The sequence below is a fragment of the Chiloscyllium punctatum genome, chromosome 15, assembly GCF_047496795.1.
Source record: "Chiloscyllium punctatum isolate Juve2018m chromosome 15, sChiPun1.3, whole genome shotgun sequence".
NCBI lineage: Eukaryota > Metazoa > Chordata > Chondrichthyes > Orectolobiformes > Hemiscylliidae > Chiloscyllium > Chiloscyllium punctatum.
The window spans coordinates 97,277,287-97,296,483 of NC_092753.1; the positions used below are offsets into that span (position 1 = coordinate 97,277,287).

The 19,197-nt window shown below is 45.4% G+C and overlaps 1 protein-coding gene across 8 annotated transcripts in view; it reads left to right on the forward strand.

Moving 5' to 3' along the window:
- Nucleotides 1-19,197, forward strand: part of robo2 (roundabout, axon guidance receptor, homolog 2 (Drosophila)) — a 1,634,458-nt gene that overhangs the window by 1,456,901 nt on the left and 158,360 nt on the right. For all 8 annotated transcript variants that reach the window (XM_072585780.1, XM_072585785.1, XM_072585784.1 and 5 more), the window contains 3 exons: nucleotides 8,972-9,177; nucleotides 15,845-15,926; nucleotides 17,439-17,607. In XM_072585780.1, coding sequence (XP_072441881.1) covers nucleotides 8,972-9,177; nucleotides 15,845-15,926; nucleotides 17,439-17,607 — 457 coding nt within the window. The remainder of the gene's footprint in view (nucleotides 1-8,971; nucleotides 9,178-15,844; nucleotides 15,927-17,438; nucleotides 17,608-19,197) is intronic.

The following is a 19,197-nucleotide window of genomic DNA, read 5'->3' on the forward strand; positions in this document are numbered from 1 at the left end:
GCGGAGGTTCCCTAGGCTGGTACTGGGGATGGCAGGACTGTCTAATGGCTGAGCGTCCATTCACTAGAGTTTGTAAGGAAGACAGGGGGGTCTGAATGAAATCTATAATATTCTAACAGGACTGAACAGACTAGATAGAGGGAGAATGACTCCCCCTGGCTGGGGAGTCCAGAACCAGGGGACACAGTCTTGGGATATGGGGTAGGCCATTTGACTGAAATGAGGGAAGATTTCTTCACTCAAAGGGTCGCAGATCTCTAACATTCTCCCCCATAGAAGGCTGTGGAGGCCAAGTCACTGAATTGAGAGATATAAGATAATCAGAGGGTTAGATAGGGTGGACAGCGAGATCCTTTTTCCTCAGATGGTGATGGCTGGCACGAGGGGACATAACTTTAAGTTGAGGGGTGATAGATATAGGACAGATGTTAGAGATAGTTTCTTTACTCAGAGAGTCGGAGGGGCGCGGAACGCACTGCCTGCAACAGGAGTAGACACACCAATTGTAAGGACGTGTAAATGGTCATTGGATAAACATATGGATGAAAATGGAAGGGTGTAGGTTAGATGGGCTGCAAATTGGTTTCACAGGTCAGTGCAATGTCGAGGGCCGAAGGGCCTGTACTGCGCTGTAATGTTCTACGTTCCATGTTCTATATTCACAAAAGAGATAGATCTTTTGTAAATTTTAACGGTACAAAGGCGTATAAGGAGAAAGTGGGGAGAAAGGCGTGGAGCTAGGGGATCAACCCTGATCACATTGAATAGGGGAGCAAGTTCAAAGGACTGAATGGCCTACTCCTGCTGCTAGTTCCTACGTTTCTTTATTTATAAGAACATATGAATATGTAAACAATGGTGGAAGTTAAAATCCAGTTGAAACTTCCTGCCTATCCTGCCAATAATTTTGGTCTCTTTGCCCCACCCCAGCTTGGATGAGCACAGGGTGCTGTGGCCATGTTCAACTTGTTGGTCAAGGGGAGTCTGTGACCTGCTCAACCTAGCCTTTAGCCAACGAAAGCCCTTCGGGTACCGACCCCATCAAATGGGGGCCTTCTGATGCCCCTGGTATTGTCTCAGGAGCAGGAGGTGTCTTAATGGACTAAGGGCAGGTCCTTGGTCCATCCAGAAAGCTTTGTCCAATGGAGTTCCCTCTTCGCTACAGCGCACCTTGGTCTGCTGTCCTCCGTGTGCCTTCAGACCTAACCAGGTCTCGATTGACTCCCCTCAGAGAGATTGCCCCCCCCCTCCATGATGACTTGTATCACTGCTCAGGACCAGACTAGAGGGTAGTGGGGGAGGTGAGGAAAACAGACCGCACTCGCAGCAGTGTCCATCACCTCCTGGAGGCACTGCTGAGATTGGAGATCTCTTACTGGCTGGCATTTCATCACAATCTAACTCAAAGGAGCCACAGCCCCAGTGAATAATATCCTGAGAGTGGTAAATCCACTGGTGGCCTTCAGGATGGGTGGAAGCAGGCACATCACTGACTACACATTGATGGTCAGACCCCATTCTGCCCCCACCCACCCAGCCTCTTACACACTAAGAAGTATGTGTGTGTGTGTGTGTGTGTGTGTGTGGCAAAGAGAGCGAGAGAGGCAGAGACAGAGCAGTCTATCTATGAGTGTGGGTGTGTGAGAGAGAGAGACAATGTGTGTGTGTGTGTAAGAATGTGTGACAAAGCAGTGAGTGCGTGTGTGTGAGAGAGAGAGAGTATGTGTCTGTGTGTGTGTGCGTATTTTGTGTGTGGAGGGGTGCTGATGGCAGGATGGAGAGGCTAAGGGTAGGGGTCAATGCTGAAAGCCTGCTGTGTAGGCCTCAGAGGAGCCCTTGGCTTGACAACAGAAAGTTTACACAATGTGTCAGATGATAAGCAATCAGGGTTTACGAGCAAAGAAATCCGTCAGAAATGGCAGGCGGAAATTGCTTGAACACATACTCATGACTTTCTTGTGTGTGAGGTGAATTCAATAAGCAACACCCCCCCCCCCCCCACCTCACCTCCCCCTGCCCTGTGACCTCCCTCCCCCCAACTCCTACCGACTCTCCCCTACACACACACACACACACACACACACATACACACACAGTTCAAGGATTAAGAATAATTTTCTACACCTGCTTTGTCCTTTCAATTGTATTTTTTTCCCCTTTGATGGTGATGGAAATAGGTTCGGAGGAAGGATTTGTAAACTAGCCTCCAGGCTGTGACCTCCACAAGTTGACAAAGTGATGCATTTTCATCCGTTTCGAATTTACATGTAGATTAAAAGGTCATTTAGAATGAACGGCGAGGCAGTATTTTTTAATATCTGTCCACGAGGCTGTGATTCACGGCAGTGGCTGTGAATAGAATAAATAGGAGCGAGAGAGAGAGAGGAAGAGTGAAAGAGACAAATATTGGCTCAGAGGGCTGGGTGCTCTTAATAGTCACACCTGCTGACAGTTTAGTGATGAACTGAGGGAGTCCTGTAAAGGCCTCATGTTCAAAGAGAGTTGGTAATGAGAAAATTCCTGTCTCTTATGTTCAAGGACTCGTTCTTGGCCTCTGTCTATTCCATTGTTACAAGACTCGCTTCAATTATCCCATTTACCTCTGTGTCTGTGTTGATAACGGCCTTCAAACTGGCAATGAAAGATCATATTTACCTCATTTTCCCTTGTCAGCCATGGTAATATCCTACACTGCCAAAGCCTCGGGCCTTCACCTCAAATCCTTGACAAGTGCAATTGTTGTACAGTCTCTTTTCTTCATCCACGATGATTTTTAAAAATAATTGCACAATAACATAGTTTAGACAGCTCAGACCTGCAATTATTATACACTGTCTGGGCTTCGTTTGGAGGATTGCGTCCAATTCTGCGCCACACACTTTTGAAAGGATGTCAGAGCCTGAGAGAATGTTGCAAGTGACGTGTGTTTAATAGTTGCCTCAGATTGCAGCAGAAGAGTCTCACAGCAGAGGTACAAGTTATGTGGATACAACAAGCCAGCTAGTACACTAAGCACAATCGCATTTCTCCAAGCATACACCATTTCACAAAAAAATGTGACTATCATTTGCAGCGACACGTTACAAAGAGTCTCCAACAAAAAGTATCACACTTATCAAGAAATATGTGCATTGTCGACTTCACCTTTGTTAGTCTTTGCAATATGTGGAAAGTTTTTAAATGGTGCCATTCTCCTGTGTGTTAACGGGTGGACCGATTTCTGCTGAGGGTGTTGAATGTTTGCACTCTGACTAGCTTGCCAAAGCTCAGCTCTTACAATGATTTGGCAGTTTTACCAAAGTGAAAGTTGGCCTTTTGCCATTTCACCTTGATCTGATCACCTCTCGGATCCCTTTTAAACCTTTCTCCTCTCATCTTGAAAATATGCCCTCTCATTTTGAACTCCCCTACCCCAGGGAAAAGACCTTTGCTATCAACCTTATTGATAGCCCTCTTGATTTTATAAACCTCTATAAGGTCACCCCTCAACCTCCTGTGCTCCAGAGAAAAGGGTCCTGACCCATCCACTCTCTCCCAGCAACACTCTGGTAAATCTTTTCTGAACTTTCTCCAATTTAACGATAGCCTTCCTTTAGCAGGGCAACTTAAACGATATATAGGACTCCAAAAGTGGACCCGCCAACATCCTGCACAACCTCGCCATTACAGCCCAACGCCTGTACTCAATGGTCAGAACATTGCAGACCAAAAGCCTTCTTTACTACCCTGTCTATTGGTGATGCAAATTTCAAAGAAATGTGTACCTGAGCACCACCCCCCCCAACCCCCACCCCACTCTCTTTGTTCAGCAGCATTGCCCAGGGCCCTACCATTAGCTGTATAAGTCTTGTTCTTGTTCGCTTTGTCAAAATGCAATCCAAATTAATTTCCATCTGCCACGCCTCAGCCCGTTGGCCCAATTGATCAATATCTCATTGTAATCTTAGATAACCTCTTCACTCTCCACTATACCACCAAATCTTGTGTCATCTGCAAAGCTATTAACCATGCCTCCTAAATTCTCATTCAAATCGTTTATGTAAAAGACAAACAACAATGGGCCCAGTGCCAATCCCTGTGGAACATCACTGGTCACGGGCCTCCAGTCTGAAGACCAGCCCTCCAACCCCACCCTCTATCTCCTGCCATCAAGCCAAGTTTGTATCCAATTGGTAAGCTCACCCTGAATCCTATGTGATCTACCTTTACTAATTAATCTACCTGCGGAACCTTGTCAAAGGCTTCATTAAAGTGCATGTAAACAATATCTATCCCTTTGCCCTCATCAATCTTTTTGGTGGTCCTCAAAAACTCAGTCAAATCATTTATTCTTTTTGCTGTAATCATGCTGCTGATCTAATCTGTCAGAGTTGTCTTAACTTTCTTAATAACTCCCTCCTTTTCCAACTTTTCCACCCTGTTTTTCAGGCTGAAGTTGAGGTCAGCTGGAACTCTCCTCAGCTGATGATGGGTTGGTCTCACCTTTCCATACACTTTGAGATGGATGCCTTCCTGGTGAATAGCAAGACTTGTGAAAGCATCTTGATAATTTTCTCAGATCTGTTCAACAGGCAATGACTTAGCAGCCTGAGAAGCAGTGAAAATCTCTGTGGCATGTTTAGGATTACCAGTCCAAGCTTTGGACTTGCTCCAACTGACATGAATGGATTTTGCTGAACACCCAGTCTCTGGAACTGCAGATCTTCATTCTTCCCATTGTATTGGGTCTCAGCTTCATTCGTCCTTCTGAGCGAGTATTGTGCCATGACATCAACTCAACCTTCAATGACAAATGCCTAGCTCTGTGAAACTTGCAGTGTGGCACAAAGTGTTGATCTAACATTTCACAGTCACTGCTGCTGTCCTGCAGTTTCATTCTGACAGTCATAATCTATTGACCTGATGATAGCAACCTGTTGTAAGCTGCAAAGTGATTGGTCGGACTCAATATCTGACATCTCTCTCAGGGCCATCCCATTCCTGATAAAGGGCTTATGCCCAAAACGTTGATTCTGTTGTTCCTCAGATGCCGACTGACCAGCTGTGCTCTTCCAGTGTCACACTATTTGACTCTGACTCTCCAGCATCTGCAGTCCTCACTTTCTCCTATCTCTCTCAGGGCCATTGTTATTGGTTTGTTTTGCTTCTATCAAGCTAAACACTTGTGTGAAATGACTCAACTCCTTGCAGTTCCAGTGCTGTTTCCCCCACACTGGGCAAGCTTCCATTTCTTTTGTGTGATGTCCTCCACAATATTTGCAGCCTATGCTTCTGATCTTCATCTTCCTACTGCCTTTTCTGCAAATTTTTTTTGTTTTCTCAGTCTGTTCTTGATTGGCTGAGAATACCTTTCCCGAAATTGCAAAACCTCGTCTGTTCCTTGCCAATGTCACTAGGCAACAGCTTTCTTGTGATTGGGTTTATCCTCTCTCAGTAGACATGCTCTTATTGAAGGATCCCTTATGCCTAAGATAATCCTTTTTCTGATGTGATCATCTTTCTGTTTTCTGAGTTCACAACGTTCAGCTGATGGTATCATTGTACTGACATTCTGACCAATTGTTTCATCCTACCCTTGTGTTCTGAGGTTGATCATACACCATTTATAACATTTCTAAGCCTTCAAAATCTCTGCGGTCTGGCTTCTCTGCTCCTCAGTGAGGTTGAGTCTGATGTTGCATCAGACATTCTGCAGCTGATAGCAGAGATGCTACTCTTATTTGATCAGATTTCTTAAAAAAGATCAATAGCCATTTCCTCATTTTATCATTGAGGGTGGAAAAACACCCAACCCTCTCTCTTCTCTTCATCCATAGCAACAGTGAATTGAAAATGCACAACCATTCTGACTCTCCCAAGTGCAGACTGCTTTTCTGAAAAAAAAATCTTTCCTGGTGTTTTGTTCAGGAGCTGGCTCTTATACAGCTCTGATAATCTACAGGTTTACATCTGTTCCACACTGACACCATGCTTCCTGGGATGTGTTCAGTGGCTATGACAGACACAAAGGCACTTACAACAGACGTGGAGGTTACTTCAGTAATAACACGAGAGTCATTACACTCAGTACTACTGCACTTTTCTCAACTGAGAAGGTGTGGTGGAGATTCACCAGAGAGGCATTAGGGATGAGGGTCACAGTCCAAGGACATGGGGGCAGGCCATTTTGGACTAAGATGAGGAGATATTTCTTCACCCAGAGAGTGGTGAGCCAATGGGATTGTCTGTCACAGAAAGCAGTTGAGATGAACTCATTGAATATTTTCAAGAATGAGTTAGATATAGTTCTTAGAGCTAAAGGGATCAAAGGGTATGGGGGTGAAAGCAGGAACAGGGGCCTGAGTTGAATGATCAGCCACGATCATGTTGAAAGGTGGAGCAGGCTTGAAGGGCCAAATGGCCTCCTCCTGCTCCTATTTTCTCTGTTTCAATGTTTCTCATGTAAAAATATCAGAAATGGGGATGAGAAATCAGATAGTCTATCATCATAACTGAAGCTTCTCAATCGCTATTGCAAACTTCTTCTGTACTTGAACTAAGATCTCCCTAAACAACCCTCCCTTTTTCATGAGGCCACTGATTCTATCCTGAATAATTGTTTCCAGAAGCTTTCCCACCACTGAAGTTCAACTGACTGGTCTGTAATTGTTGGGCTTATCCTCACAACCATATTTGAACACGGGACAATTCCGATTTGGAAATATATCACTCGGTCAAAATCCTGGAAGTCCCTCCCTAAGGGCATTATGGGTCTTCCTACAGCACATGGACTGCAGCGGTTCAAGGAGGCAGGCTCAAGAGTTGCCTTCTCAAGAGGCAACTAGGGATGGGTAATAAATGTCTCCAGCATGTGCACAGAAGTCGATTTGTTGTCTCATAAACAACAATGAGAAAAGCAGCTGATATCTGTTTTCATGTTCATTCTGGGATAAATATTGGCCAGGACCTGACAGAACAATCCCCCGGCTCCTCCTGCACATAAGGCTGGGGGACTCAGTGCCTTTGGTTTAACACTGTATCTGAAAGATGGCACCTTCAACAGTGGGGCACTCCCTCGATGCTGCACTGGGACTTTCTAACTGATGTGTTCAAGTGTCTTGAAGAGAGAGATTGAATTTGCAACCATCTGACCCAGCGAGAGTGCTGTCCACCTTCTCAGCTATGTGCAAGGGAGGGACAGACAACCCCTGTGTTCAGTGTTGGGGTGCATGAACAATCAGTAGGGATTTCGGTCTGTAATCTATTTTAATGCATTGGGTGGTTGGCGATGAGAGAATTTCACAAAGATTTATGTGACTGGGCCTGAGAGGATTTCACAGATCAGTGGGAATTTTAAGTGTTCTTTTAACCTTAGACCTCCATGCCCAGAGCAAGCTTTATTTCCTGTCATCAGCACTGCTTCAGATTCTGGAACATTCCATTATCCCTCTTCACTCGACAGCCCTGTCTGCTGTATTTATTTAGATTATAGACTTTCTACTAAACTTCCATTAATAACAACACTGAGGTAAATGATGGCCCTAGCTGGGGAAATAGATGACTAACATCCAGCTCCACTGTAAAAATAAATGTTACAGAACAGAACAAGATTGTTCAGCCCATTTCACTGACGGACACTTTTTCTAAGAGTTATCCATTTTGTTGCACTTCACATTACTACCATCTCTCCAAAACTGGTTTATTTTTATTTTTCAGTATTTATGCAGTTTCCTTTCCAAAGTTAGTATTGAATTGGCTTCCATTGCATTGACACCCTGGTTCTCTTTTGTTTATTCACCTATGGAATGCTGGCTGGGCCCGGCATTTATTGGCCCTCCCTAGTTGCCCCTTGAGAAGATGGGGCGAGCTGCCTTCTTGAAATGCTACAGTCCACCTGCTGTGGGTAGACCCTCAATTGCCATTAGGGAGGGAATTCCAGGATTCTAACAGCGACAGTGAAAGAATGGTAATATATTTCCAGTCAGGATGGTGAGTGGCTCAGAGGGGAATTTGGAAGGGGTGGTGTTCCCATCAATCTGCTGTCCTTGTCCTTCTAGATAGAAGTGGTTGTGGGTTTGGGAGGCGCTGTCGGAAGATCTGTGAATTTCTGCAGTGTATCCTGTGCATACTGGTGCTGCTGAGCATTGGTAATGGAGGGAGCTGCTTTGTCCTGGTTGATATCGTGCGTGTTGTCAGAGCTACATCCATCCAGGCAAGTGGGGGGTGTTCCATCTGACTTTTGTCTGATCGTGACTGTTGCATGTCTGGAGACCCAGCTCACGATGGTTGCCATAGTTGAAAAGGAACAAAACCAATCTGTTCAGACCCATGAGGAAGTATGTACTGATGAGTTGTCCCTGCTGTTCCATGTATCCAGTTGGTCACAGGCACAGTCACCAGAGGTAGACTCACAATAGTAATGAATACGGAGAAGATAGAGACTGAGGGAGGAGAGAGACAGAGAGAGGGAGAGAGACAGAGAGAGGGAGAGAGACAGAGAGAGGGAGAGAGAATGAGTAGGGGAGGTTCGGAGTCAGAAAGGCAGAGAGATTAAGGGAAGAGAGGGAGATTGAGAGGAGGAGGGGAGAGAGAGAGGGGCAGAAAGAATGATTAGAGAGACAGAGAGAATGAGAATGAGCGGCAGTTGAAAAGAGAGATTGAGAAAGAGAGAAAGAATGGAAGCATGAAGGGATAGAGAATTTGAGAGGAGGAGAGAGATAATGGGAGGGGGGTTGAAGGGGAGAGAGAATGATCAAAGGTCAGCGAGAATGAGAGTGAGTTAGAGAGTTAGAGGAGAGAGAGATTGAGAGAGGTAGAGAAATGATGAAAGGCAGATGGTGAGAGCTGACAAAGAGGAGAGAGATTGAGAGGCAGGGAAAGAGTGAAAGTATTCTGTCTGATATTTTTGAAACTCAATGATTGAAAATGACTGTTCCTTGGTGTGGAATTACAAAACCTCGTAACATTCTGAGTCCTTTTCACTGTTTTTTAGTTCTGACAGATAGGCCTCCTCCCATCATCCGGCAGGGACCAGCCAATCAGACTCTGGGTGTGGACGGGACCGCATTGTTAAAGTGCCAGGCAACTGGAGACCCCATCCCAACAATCAGCTGGCTGAAGGACGGTGTCAGTCTCCTGGGGAAAGACCCCCGCATGTCCCTCCAGGAACTGGGAAGTCTGCAAATCAAGAACATACGGGTAGGTGGTCACAGCCAATCACATGGCCTGATTCTGTTCATCTGATCTCTGTCTCTGTCTCTGTCTCTCTCTCTCTCTCTCTCTCTCTCTCTGTATGGTCTATCTCCATCTGTCTGTCTCCCTCTGTCTGGTTTGTCTGTCTGTCTCTCTCTTTCTCTGTCTCTCTCTGTCTCTCTCTCTCTCTGTCTGTCTATTTGTCTCTCTCTTTCTCTCTGTGTCTCTCTCTCTCCCTCTCTCTGTCTCTCCCTGTTTCTCTCTCTGTCTCTGTCTCTGTCTCTCCCTGTCTCTCTCTCTCTCCCTCTGTCTCAATCTTAGAGCTGATGGTCATGGAGTGACAATATTCCTAGTTCTGTAATCTAGATGCCCAGCTAACGATCTGGGGGTGAGAGCACAATCCTACCATGGTAACTGGGGAGGGCTTAAGTTCAACTAAAAATTCTAAAATTGAGTATCTACCCTCAATAATGGTGATTGCAAATCTTTTTTGTTATTTTTTTTAATTTTGTTTGGTTCACTAATATCCTTTAGGGTAGGAGATTGTGTCCTTACTTAGTCTGGCCTACATGTGACTCCAAAACCAAACTAAATGTGGTTGACTCTTAACTGCCCTCTGCATTGGATTGGCACAAAATGCAGTTGTAACCATGGTAACGAAGGATGGGCAATCAGTCTTCCCAGAAACAGTTACATTTTGTGAAAGTGTTGAAGTCAATTGCCTTCTCATTAATACCAAGTTCCAAAATACGTGTTAGATACAGAGTAAATCTCACTCTACACTGTTCCCCATCAAACACTCCCAGTAAAGGGGCAGCACAGGGTTAGATATAGAGTGAAGCTTCCTCTACGCTGTTCCCCTCTCCCCATCAAACACTCCCAGGGACAGGAATAGCATGGGGTTAGATACAGAGTAAAGCTCCCTGTACACTGTCCCCATCAAATGCTCCCAGGACAGGGACAGCATGGGGTTAGATACAGAGTAATGTAAACTCATTTGAATTTTCCCTTGATCTCTGAGTTAGTCCCCTGATTTGCTCAGCATTCCCCAATATCTCCACCCGGGCTGTGTCTTGGCTGAGAAAGTTCTGTTCCTGGTGGGTCATTCCTGCTCAGAGTTGAAGCTGGAAAATTCACTTTTGACAAACTTGGCTTCTTGCAAATTTTATTTGAGTGTTTATTGAAGCTCATGAATAGTATTTCAGATCTAGAGAGGACTAGCAGGATTGAAGAAGGATAAAGGGTGTAGAACATAGAACATAGAACAGTACAGTGCAGTACACGCCCTTCAGTTCTTGATGTTGTGCTGACCTCTGGAACCAATCTGAAGCCCATCTATCCTGCACTATTCCATTCTCATCCATATGCCTATCCAATGACCATTTAAATGCCCTTGAAGTTGGCGAGTCTACTACTGGCGTTCCATACCCCCTACTACTCTCTGAGTAAAGAAACTACCTCTGTCATCTGTTCTATATCCCCTCAGTTCAAAGCTTATCAAACGCTTTACTGAAATCTATACAGTAGCGCCTCGACTTCCGAACTTAATCCGTTCCGGGACCTGGTTTGCGAACTGAAAAGTTCATGAACTGAATCAATTTTTCCAATTGTTCGGATAGCGTAAGAATGCTTGGACATAGCAACGACCGCTGTTCACAGCGCACGCGTCAAAGATGAACTGAATGAGATCACGCGGGACCTGAGAGCATTTGCGTTCAACAAACGCGTAGCAAAGCAGAACAATGAAACCACGTGGTTGCACACGGGCTTTTTACGTTCATACCTTCGTTCGTACCTTGAATTTCGTACGTACGTTGAAGCAAAATTTTACGTACAATCCTGTTCGTAAACCCATTTGTTTGTGAATGGGGTCGTTCGTATGTCGAGGCGCTACTGTATATACCACATCAACCGCTTTACCCTCATCCACCTATTTGGTCACCTTCTCAAAGAACTCAATACAGATTGTGAGGCACATCATACCCTTCACAAAACTGTGTTGACTGTCCGTAATCAACTTATTCCTTTCTCTTTGATTATAAATCCTATCTCTTAGAAACCGTTCCCAGGGTACCCAATGTGGTGCCCTGGAGATGGGGCAAGGAAGATTGACAAGGTTGACTTGAGAACTAAGAGCTTTTTATTTTCAACAAAGGCTTAACAGGGCAATGCCCTTTACCCAAGGAAGGTGTGACCTGTCAAGAGATCCTTAATATTATGAATGGAGTAGTCATAGAAACGTTGTTTCCAATTGTGCGTTAGTCTAAAACTAGGGATGAACTATGTAAATTAGCCAATAATAAATCGGGTCTCGAATTCACAAGAGTGGTGAAAGTGTGAAACTTGAACCCACAGGGAGTAAAAGGTGATTATTTCAAATTTATAAATAAATGGGTAAGTATACAGGGGGACAGAGATTCAGAAGGATATATTGATAAGGCAAGATGGAAAGAGTAAAGATGAAGTCAGCAGAGTCTTGCCAGACCATGGGGCTGGTCTCTCATTAGAGAGAGATGGCTGGTGTTGGCTTATCCTGAGGGTCACCAGGCCTCAATTGAGGGGAGATGTTGAAAAGAAACGTCCTTCCTGATCACTTCAGCTGGTGCAGGAAATGAATCCACGCTGTTCGTAACACTCTCCATTACAAAGCAGCCATTTAGCAAACTGAGCTGAGAGCAATATGGGGATGGTGTTTATATGAGATATAAACAGCAGAATAGACAGTGCTTCTGTGCTATCTAATTCTGACCAATTCTGTATGAAGTCCGTTTACCCTCTGATATGTTCTCTTTGAAAGTATGCTCTCAAACCTCAGCACAGTTTCTGCACTCTGTGCACCATGTCCCAATGGAAAGTTCCCCACCCAGCTTCATAAGGTCACATTGGAGTCAATACGTCATTTTGCCAGTGCTACCCCAAATTTCTCATGTGTTACCAACTCTAGAGTTGGACATATTGCCGATCTTGTCATGTGACCTGCCCTTTCGGGTGCCCCAGATCTCCACCAACCCAGTGAACAGAAATAATTCCAGAAAAATCTCAGGAGCCAGGATTTATTTGTGCACCTATTTCATAGCTACCTTGAAGAAGGTGGTGCGTCCTTGAACCACACACTGTCCCCCAAAATGAAACATCCTTGAAAGCTGGTGGAGAGGTACAGGAACAAAGTAAAAAAAATGAACAGAAAATAATCAAGAGAGCTAATGAAATGCTAGCCTTTGTGTCCAGAGGACTGGAATGCAAGGATACAGACGTTATGCTGCAGTTATACAAGACCCTGGTTAGACCGCACTGGGAGCACTGTGAGTAAATCTGGGCATCATACCTCATTGGCATTGGAGGGTGTACAGTGCAGGTTCACAAGGATGATACCTGGACTTCAGGGGTTAAGTTATGAGGAGGGATTAAAAAATTAACTGTGGTTTCTCTAGTTTTTAGAAGGTTCAGGGTGATCAGTTCAAAGCCTTTAAGATACTAACAGGAAAAGACAGGGTAGGTAAGCTATTTCCACTGAGAATTGGGGCCAGACCATTCAGGAGAAATGTTAAGAAGCACAAAGAGTCGTCGATGTTTGCAACATTTTTCTAATGTACTCATGGGGTTTTGGCAACACCAGTTGGGCGGCACGGTGGCACAGTGGTTAGCACTGCTGTCTCACAGCACCAGAGACCTGGGTTCAATTCCTGCCTCAGGTGACTGACTGTGTGGAGTTTGCACGTTCTCCCCGTGTCTGCGTGGGTTTCCTCCGGGTGCTCCGGTTTCCTCCCACAGTCCAAAGATGTGCAGGTTAGGTAAATTGGCCGTGCTAAATTGCCCGTAGTGTTAGGTAAGGGGTAGATGTAGGGGTATGGGTGGGTTGCGCTTCGGCGGGGCGGTGTGGACTTGTTGGGCCGAAGGGCCTGTTTCCACACTGTAAGTAATCTAATCTAAACTCAGTACTTATTGGCCATCCCTAGTTGCCCTTGAGAATTTACTGTCTTTGCCCCTGTTTGCTCTTCCACAAACAGCAGTGGATACAGGATCAGTTCACAGAAATAAGTCGCGTTCAAGTGGATAACTTTTTGATAAGCAGAGGTATTGAGGATTGCCAAAGGCAGCTGTGTGAAGTCAGGCCACAGATCAGTCATGACCTCATGGAATGGTGGAACAGGCTCAAGGGGCTGAATGGCCTACTCCTGTTCCAATGTAAAAAGGAGTATGACTTCAAAAGGATGAAAATCGTGTGGTAGACCATGTCTGAGACTGTGCTCAGCTGGACATGAGAAAAGGTGGCGTTATGGTAACGTTGCTGGCCTAGAAATCCAGACACTCAGCCCAATCCCGGGGATGTACAATGGCAGCAGGTTGAACTTTGAATTCGTGAGTAAAATGTGGCGTTAGATTTGGTCACGGTGCCCATGGCAATTATTTTATCGCTAACCGCAATATGGCCCCTCACTGAAATGCAGGAATCTCTCACACGTTTCCCACCTGGCCTGCATTGGGAAGATTTACAAGTTAATGCTGTTTGGTTACATTATGAACATGTTGTGCATGGCCATTAAGTCCAGAAGTGAATCTAATTTCTGCGATGGCAGGATTGATGTGTAAAAAAGGTTAGGACTATATTCACTGGAGTTTGGAAGAATGGGGGTGATCTTGTAGAAACCAATAACTTTCTAACAAGCTAGTGGGTGGCACGGTGGCACAGTGGTTAGCACTGCTCCCCCACAGCGCCAGAGACCAGGGTTCAATTCCCGCCTCAGGCGACTGACTGTGTGGAGTTTGCACATTCTCCCCGTGTCTGCGTGGGTTTCCTCCGGGTGCTCCAGTTTCCTCCCACAGCCCAAAGATGTGCAGGTCAGGTGAATTGGCCATGCTAAATTGCCCGTAGTGTTAGGTAAGGGGTAGATGTAGGGATATGGGTGGGTTGCGCTTCGGCGGGGCGGTGTGGACTTGTTGGGCTGAAGGGCCTGTTTCCACACTAAGTAATCTAATCTAATCTACTGACAGCAAGGATGCTCCTGATGACCAGGGAGTTCAGAACCAGGGGTCACCAACGAAGGATACAGGGTGGGCCATTTAGGACTGAGATGAGGAGAACTTTCTTCACCCAGAGAGTAGGGAACCTGTGGAGATGACTAAGACACAAAATGAGTGAGGCCAAAACATTGAATGTTTTCAGGAAGGATTAAGATATAGTTCTGAGGGCTCAAAGGGTCGAATGGCCTCCTCCTGCTCCTATATTCTATGATTATACAAGTGGACCTGAGCAAAGAGGTCATGGCTCAGAGAAGCAGAAGACTTAGTTGGAATTTCTGGTCAATATAGATGTTGCCTATTCTGCTGCATTGTTTTCTGAGGGACCAATGCCAATTTTTTTGACCTACTTTGATGAGCTTGATCTCTCAAAGCTGAGCTGAAGAACAACGCTTGACCCCTTGTGTTCGCACTCAGTAAAATCATCAGTTATTGAGACACAAGGAGAATAAAGGGAATACCTGTCAAACCAACAGCTGATGTAAAAGATGCAGAAGAAGTGATTGAGAAAGACCTGGCAGAAGACAAAACATGAGCAAGAAAGTCCGTCCTTAGGTCCTGGAATGTTGTCCGACATAAATTAATTATAAAGCGCCTTAGGACAAAACAGAATTTATTGAAAAATTAATGTCAGTGGTGCTTTAAGTAAACAATTTAGTCTTTCTTGTCATGTCGCAAGGCATGCACAGGTCAGAGGGGTTAATGCATTTCTGCTGTTGGAGCTGGATTAAATTCATCGCTTTATCGTCTTGCTTTACCCAGGTCAGCCCCCAAGAGCAACAATTAAAGGCAACAAAACTTTCATTCGAGCACTGCATTGGCCCCTTGGAGGGAGATGGAATTCCAAAGCTGATGCCTGCACTCCCTATTAGCAATGTAGAATAAAACTACAAGGGGAAGGCAGTTCAGTCCATCACATATGTGCTAGCTCTTTGTAAGAAAGATCCAGTTAGACAGCCCATTCCAATCAGCCGACCACTTCCGTCTAGAAAGTCAAGGGTAGCAGATACATGGGAACACCATCCCCTGTAAGTTCCCCTCCAAGCCACTCACCATCCTGACTTGGAAATGTATCGCCGTTCCTTCACTGTCGCTGGGTCAGAATCCTGGAATTCCCTCCCTAAGGGTCAACCCACAGTACGCGGACTGCAGCGGTTCAAGAAGGCAGCTCATCCCACCTTCTCAAGGGGCAACTAGGGACGGACAATAAATGCTGGGCCCAGCCAGTGACACCCATGTCCCATGTTTGTAAAATAAAACAAATATGCATTTCACAGGCTTTACCTTTTTATTCTTCTCTTGATTTGTTTCTGTTTGTGTCCTTGGATATTTTACCAATCTATAGGCATGGATCCTCTTAAGTTTCTTTAAACTTCCACATTTCGAGCTTCTTACTCTTTCAAGAGATTAGAAGTCTCACGACACCAGTTTATAATGCAACAAGGTTTATTTGAAATCACAAGCTTTCAGGTGACCTAATGGAAGGGCAGTGCTTTGAAAGCTTGTGATTTCGAATAAACCTGTTGGTCTATAACCTGGTGACCTTATCCACTTTAGTCCAACACTGATACCTCCACCTCATTTCAATAGGTTGAACACTTGCTGAGGATTAATGAACAATGATGTCTGACTCACCTTTTCATCCTAATCCTAGGTCACAGATTCTGGAATCTACACTTGTGTTGCCACTAGCTCAAGTGGGGAAACCTCTTGGAGTGCGTTTTTGGAAGTGCGAGGTAATGCTTCATTGCTGATCCTCATTGCGATAAACAGAAAGTAGCTCTCAATCCCTTTATCTTCACCCTTATCTTTAATCGAGACGTGAAGGCTCATAAGGTCAGATACTCAGTAGGAAAGATGGAGGAAAGGGGGTGCGGGAAATCAGTGAATGGGACTACCCATTGGCTTGAAACTCCAAGGGGTTATAATTCGGAAGGAAGACTGAAGGCAGCAAATCAGATAAGAAGCTTCCAGCAAAAAGGGGTCATGGATTAGGTGGGCAAGTTACAGAGTGGGTGCAGGGTTGTCACACATGAAGTGAATAGGGTCAGCACCTGGGCAGTGGGCATCTGAAGGGTTAGAGGTTTGGTCTGAGAACTCATACCTCTGACTCTGAAATCTCCACGGTTGAGCCAAGCACCCACATGGGAGGTGTTGGTGCAGTGGTCATGTCACTGGACGAGCGGCCCTGAGCTCCGGGAAAATGCTGTGAGAATGTAGTTCAAATCCCACCAGGGCAGGTGGTGAAGTCTGAATCCAAACTGGAATGAAAGGCGAATCTCACGGTTACTGTGTGGCCATTGCTGTTAAAAAAATAAGACCCATCTGGTTCATCGTGTCCTTTATGGAAGGAGACTGCTGGCCTCCATGTGACTCCAGACCCACAGCAATGGGATTGACTTACCTTCCCTCTACCATGCATTTCAGGATGAGTAATAAATGCTGCCCCCCATCAGACTGCACCTCATTAAAAAAAACACTCCCACTGAGGGAGTGCCACATTGCTGGAGGTGCTGTCTGTCTGCTGTGACTTTGAACTGAGGCCTTTTCTGCCCTTCCAGGTGGATTTAAAAGATTTCATGACATCTGTTTGACAAAGAGCAGTATAGACTTGATGGGCCAAAGGGCCAAAGGGCCAACTTCTATACAGTCTGATTCTATGAGTTGAGTTCTCCCTCATATTGTAACTCAAGTATACCCTGACATTAACATGAGAAAAGACAGGTTATGTGGTATTCATGACATTGCGCCGTGTGAGAGCTTGCTGTATAGGTTGACTAGCTAAAAGCAATGACTGCAGATGCTGGAAACCAGATTCTGGATTAGTGGTGCTGGATAAAGATGAAGGGCTTTTGCCCGAAACGTCGATTTCGCTGCTCCTTGGATGCTGCCTGAACTGCTGTGCTCTTCCAGCACCACTAATCCAGAGTATAGATTGGCTGCTGTGTCATCGATTTAGAAGGGTTACCACACTGGAAACTGTAAAACACTTTACACAACACGTTCAGTGGTTGTGCTGTCTTTTTTTTAAGCAAGGCATCAGTGGATGGTCAAGAATTGAGAATTCAGGGGATCTGTGCAGAAGTTGGGGATAATGTGTTGGATGCTCAGCTGTAAGTCATTGGAACATTGTGTCTCATTGAAGGTGATTTGAGAAGGGGGGTGGTGGGGGGGGGGGGGGTGGGGGGTGGGGGTGGGGATCAGAATCTGGGCCGTCCCTTGAACAGATTGTGTTTTATTTTGTGCAGAGTCAGGTGCAGCGACCGTCAATGTGAAGATGGATATAGATGCTCTTCCTGGGTCACCTTCCAAACCTCAGGTTGCTGATGTTACAAAGAGCACTGTCACCCTCTCGTGGTTAGCAGGAAGCCATAGTGGGTCATCACCCGTCACATCCTACGTCATTGAGGCCTTCAGGTACATGAGAGAAAGAAACCATCTCTTCATCAACCATACACTGTCCCCAGCTGAGCCGGGACAAGTGGTAGGTGAACGTGTGTTCATGAGGAAGATGTAAAGCAAGTTCAGGAAGGCATGGACAGACTTGGTCAATCAGTGAGAACACGGCAGGTGGAATATAATGGGGGAGAAAGGTGACACTATTCACTTTGGTAGGAGAAACACGTGGAGATTATTTCTAAAATGGCTAGAGGTTTGAAAACGTCAATGTACAAAGGTATCCTTGTCAATAACTCACAAAGGCTAACATAGAGTCATAGAGTCAAAGAGATGTACAGCATGGAAACAGACCCTTTGGTCCAACCCGTCCATGCCAACCAGATATCCCAACCCAATCCAGTCCCACCTGCCAGCACCCGACCCATATCCCTCCAAACCCTTCCTATTCATATGCATTTTGCACCCATGCAAATGCCTCTTAAATGTTGTAATTGTACCAGCCTCCACCACATCGTCTGGCAGCTCATTCTATACACATACCACCCTCTGTGTGAAAAAGTTGCCCCTTAGGTCCCATTTATATCTTTCCCCTCTCACCCTAAACCCTATGCCCTCTAGTTCTGGACTCCCCCACCCAGGGAAAAGACTTTGTCTATTTATGCTATCCATTCCCCTCATAATTTTGTAAACCTCTATAAGGTCACCCCTCAGCCTCCGACATGCGGGTTCAACAAGGTCCTGATGAAGGTTCCTACCCGAAACGTTGACTTTCCTGCTCCTCTGATGCTGTCTGAGCTACTGTGCCTTTCAAGCTCCACATTTTATCGACTCTGACTTCCAGCAACTGCAGTCCTCACTAACTGCAGGTGCAGCAAGCTGTGCAGAAGGCTGGTGGAATATATGTCTTTATTGCAAGAGGATTTGAGAACAGTAGTGAAGTATTGCTTCAATTGTATTGGAGCTTGCTTCACCCCCCCTGGAGCACTGTGTGCAGTTTTACTCTCCTTGTCTCAATGAAAGCGTTGTTACCCATGGAAGGGAGTGCAACAAAGATATCCAGGACATGTTTCTAGGATGGGGCCAACTGTCCAGTAAAGAGATATTAGACTAACTGTTCCTGTATTCTGCAGAGTTTCCAGAAAATGAGAGATCTCATTGACATCGACAAATTACTTGAAGAAGTAGATGGTGTCAAATCAGATATTTCCCTGGTTGGGGAGTCCAAACTCAGGGGGCACAGTTTAAAAATGAGGGGTATGTCCCTTAGATTTGGAATCAGAAACATACAAGATATTTTGAGGACTTGAGGGAAACGTTGTTTCTCCTTGTGGGAGAATCTCGGACCAGAGGGTGTAATCTCAGAATAAGGGGTTGCACATTTCAGGCAGAGATGAGGAGGAATTTCTTCTCTCAGAGGGGAGTGAATCTGTGGAATTCTTTACCACCAGAGGCTGTCGAGTCTAAGCCATTAAGTTTATTCAAGGATGAGATGAACAGGCTTATAATCAGCAAGAGAAATGAGGGATATGGGGGAAAAGACAGGAAGTAGGAGTCAAGGATGATCAGACTATCCATGATTCTGTTGAATGCTGGAACAGATGTGATGGG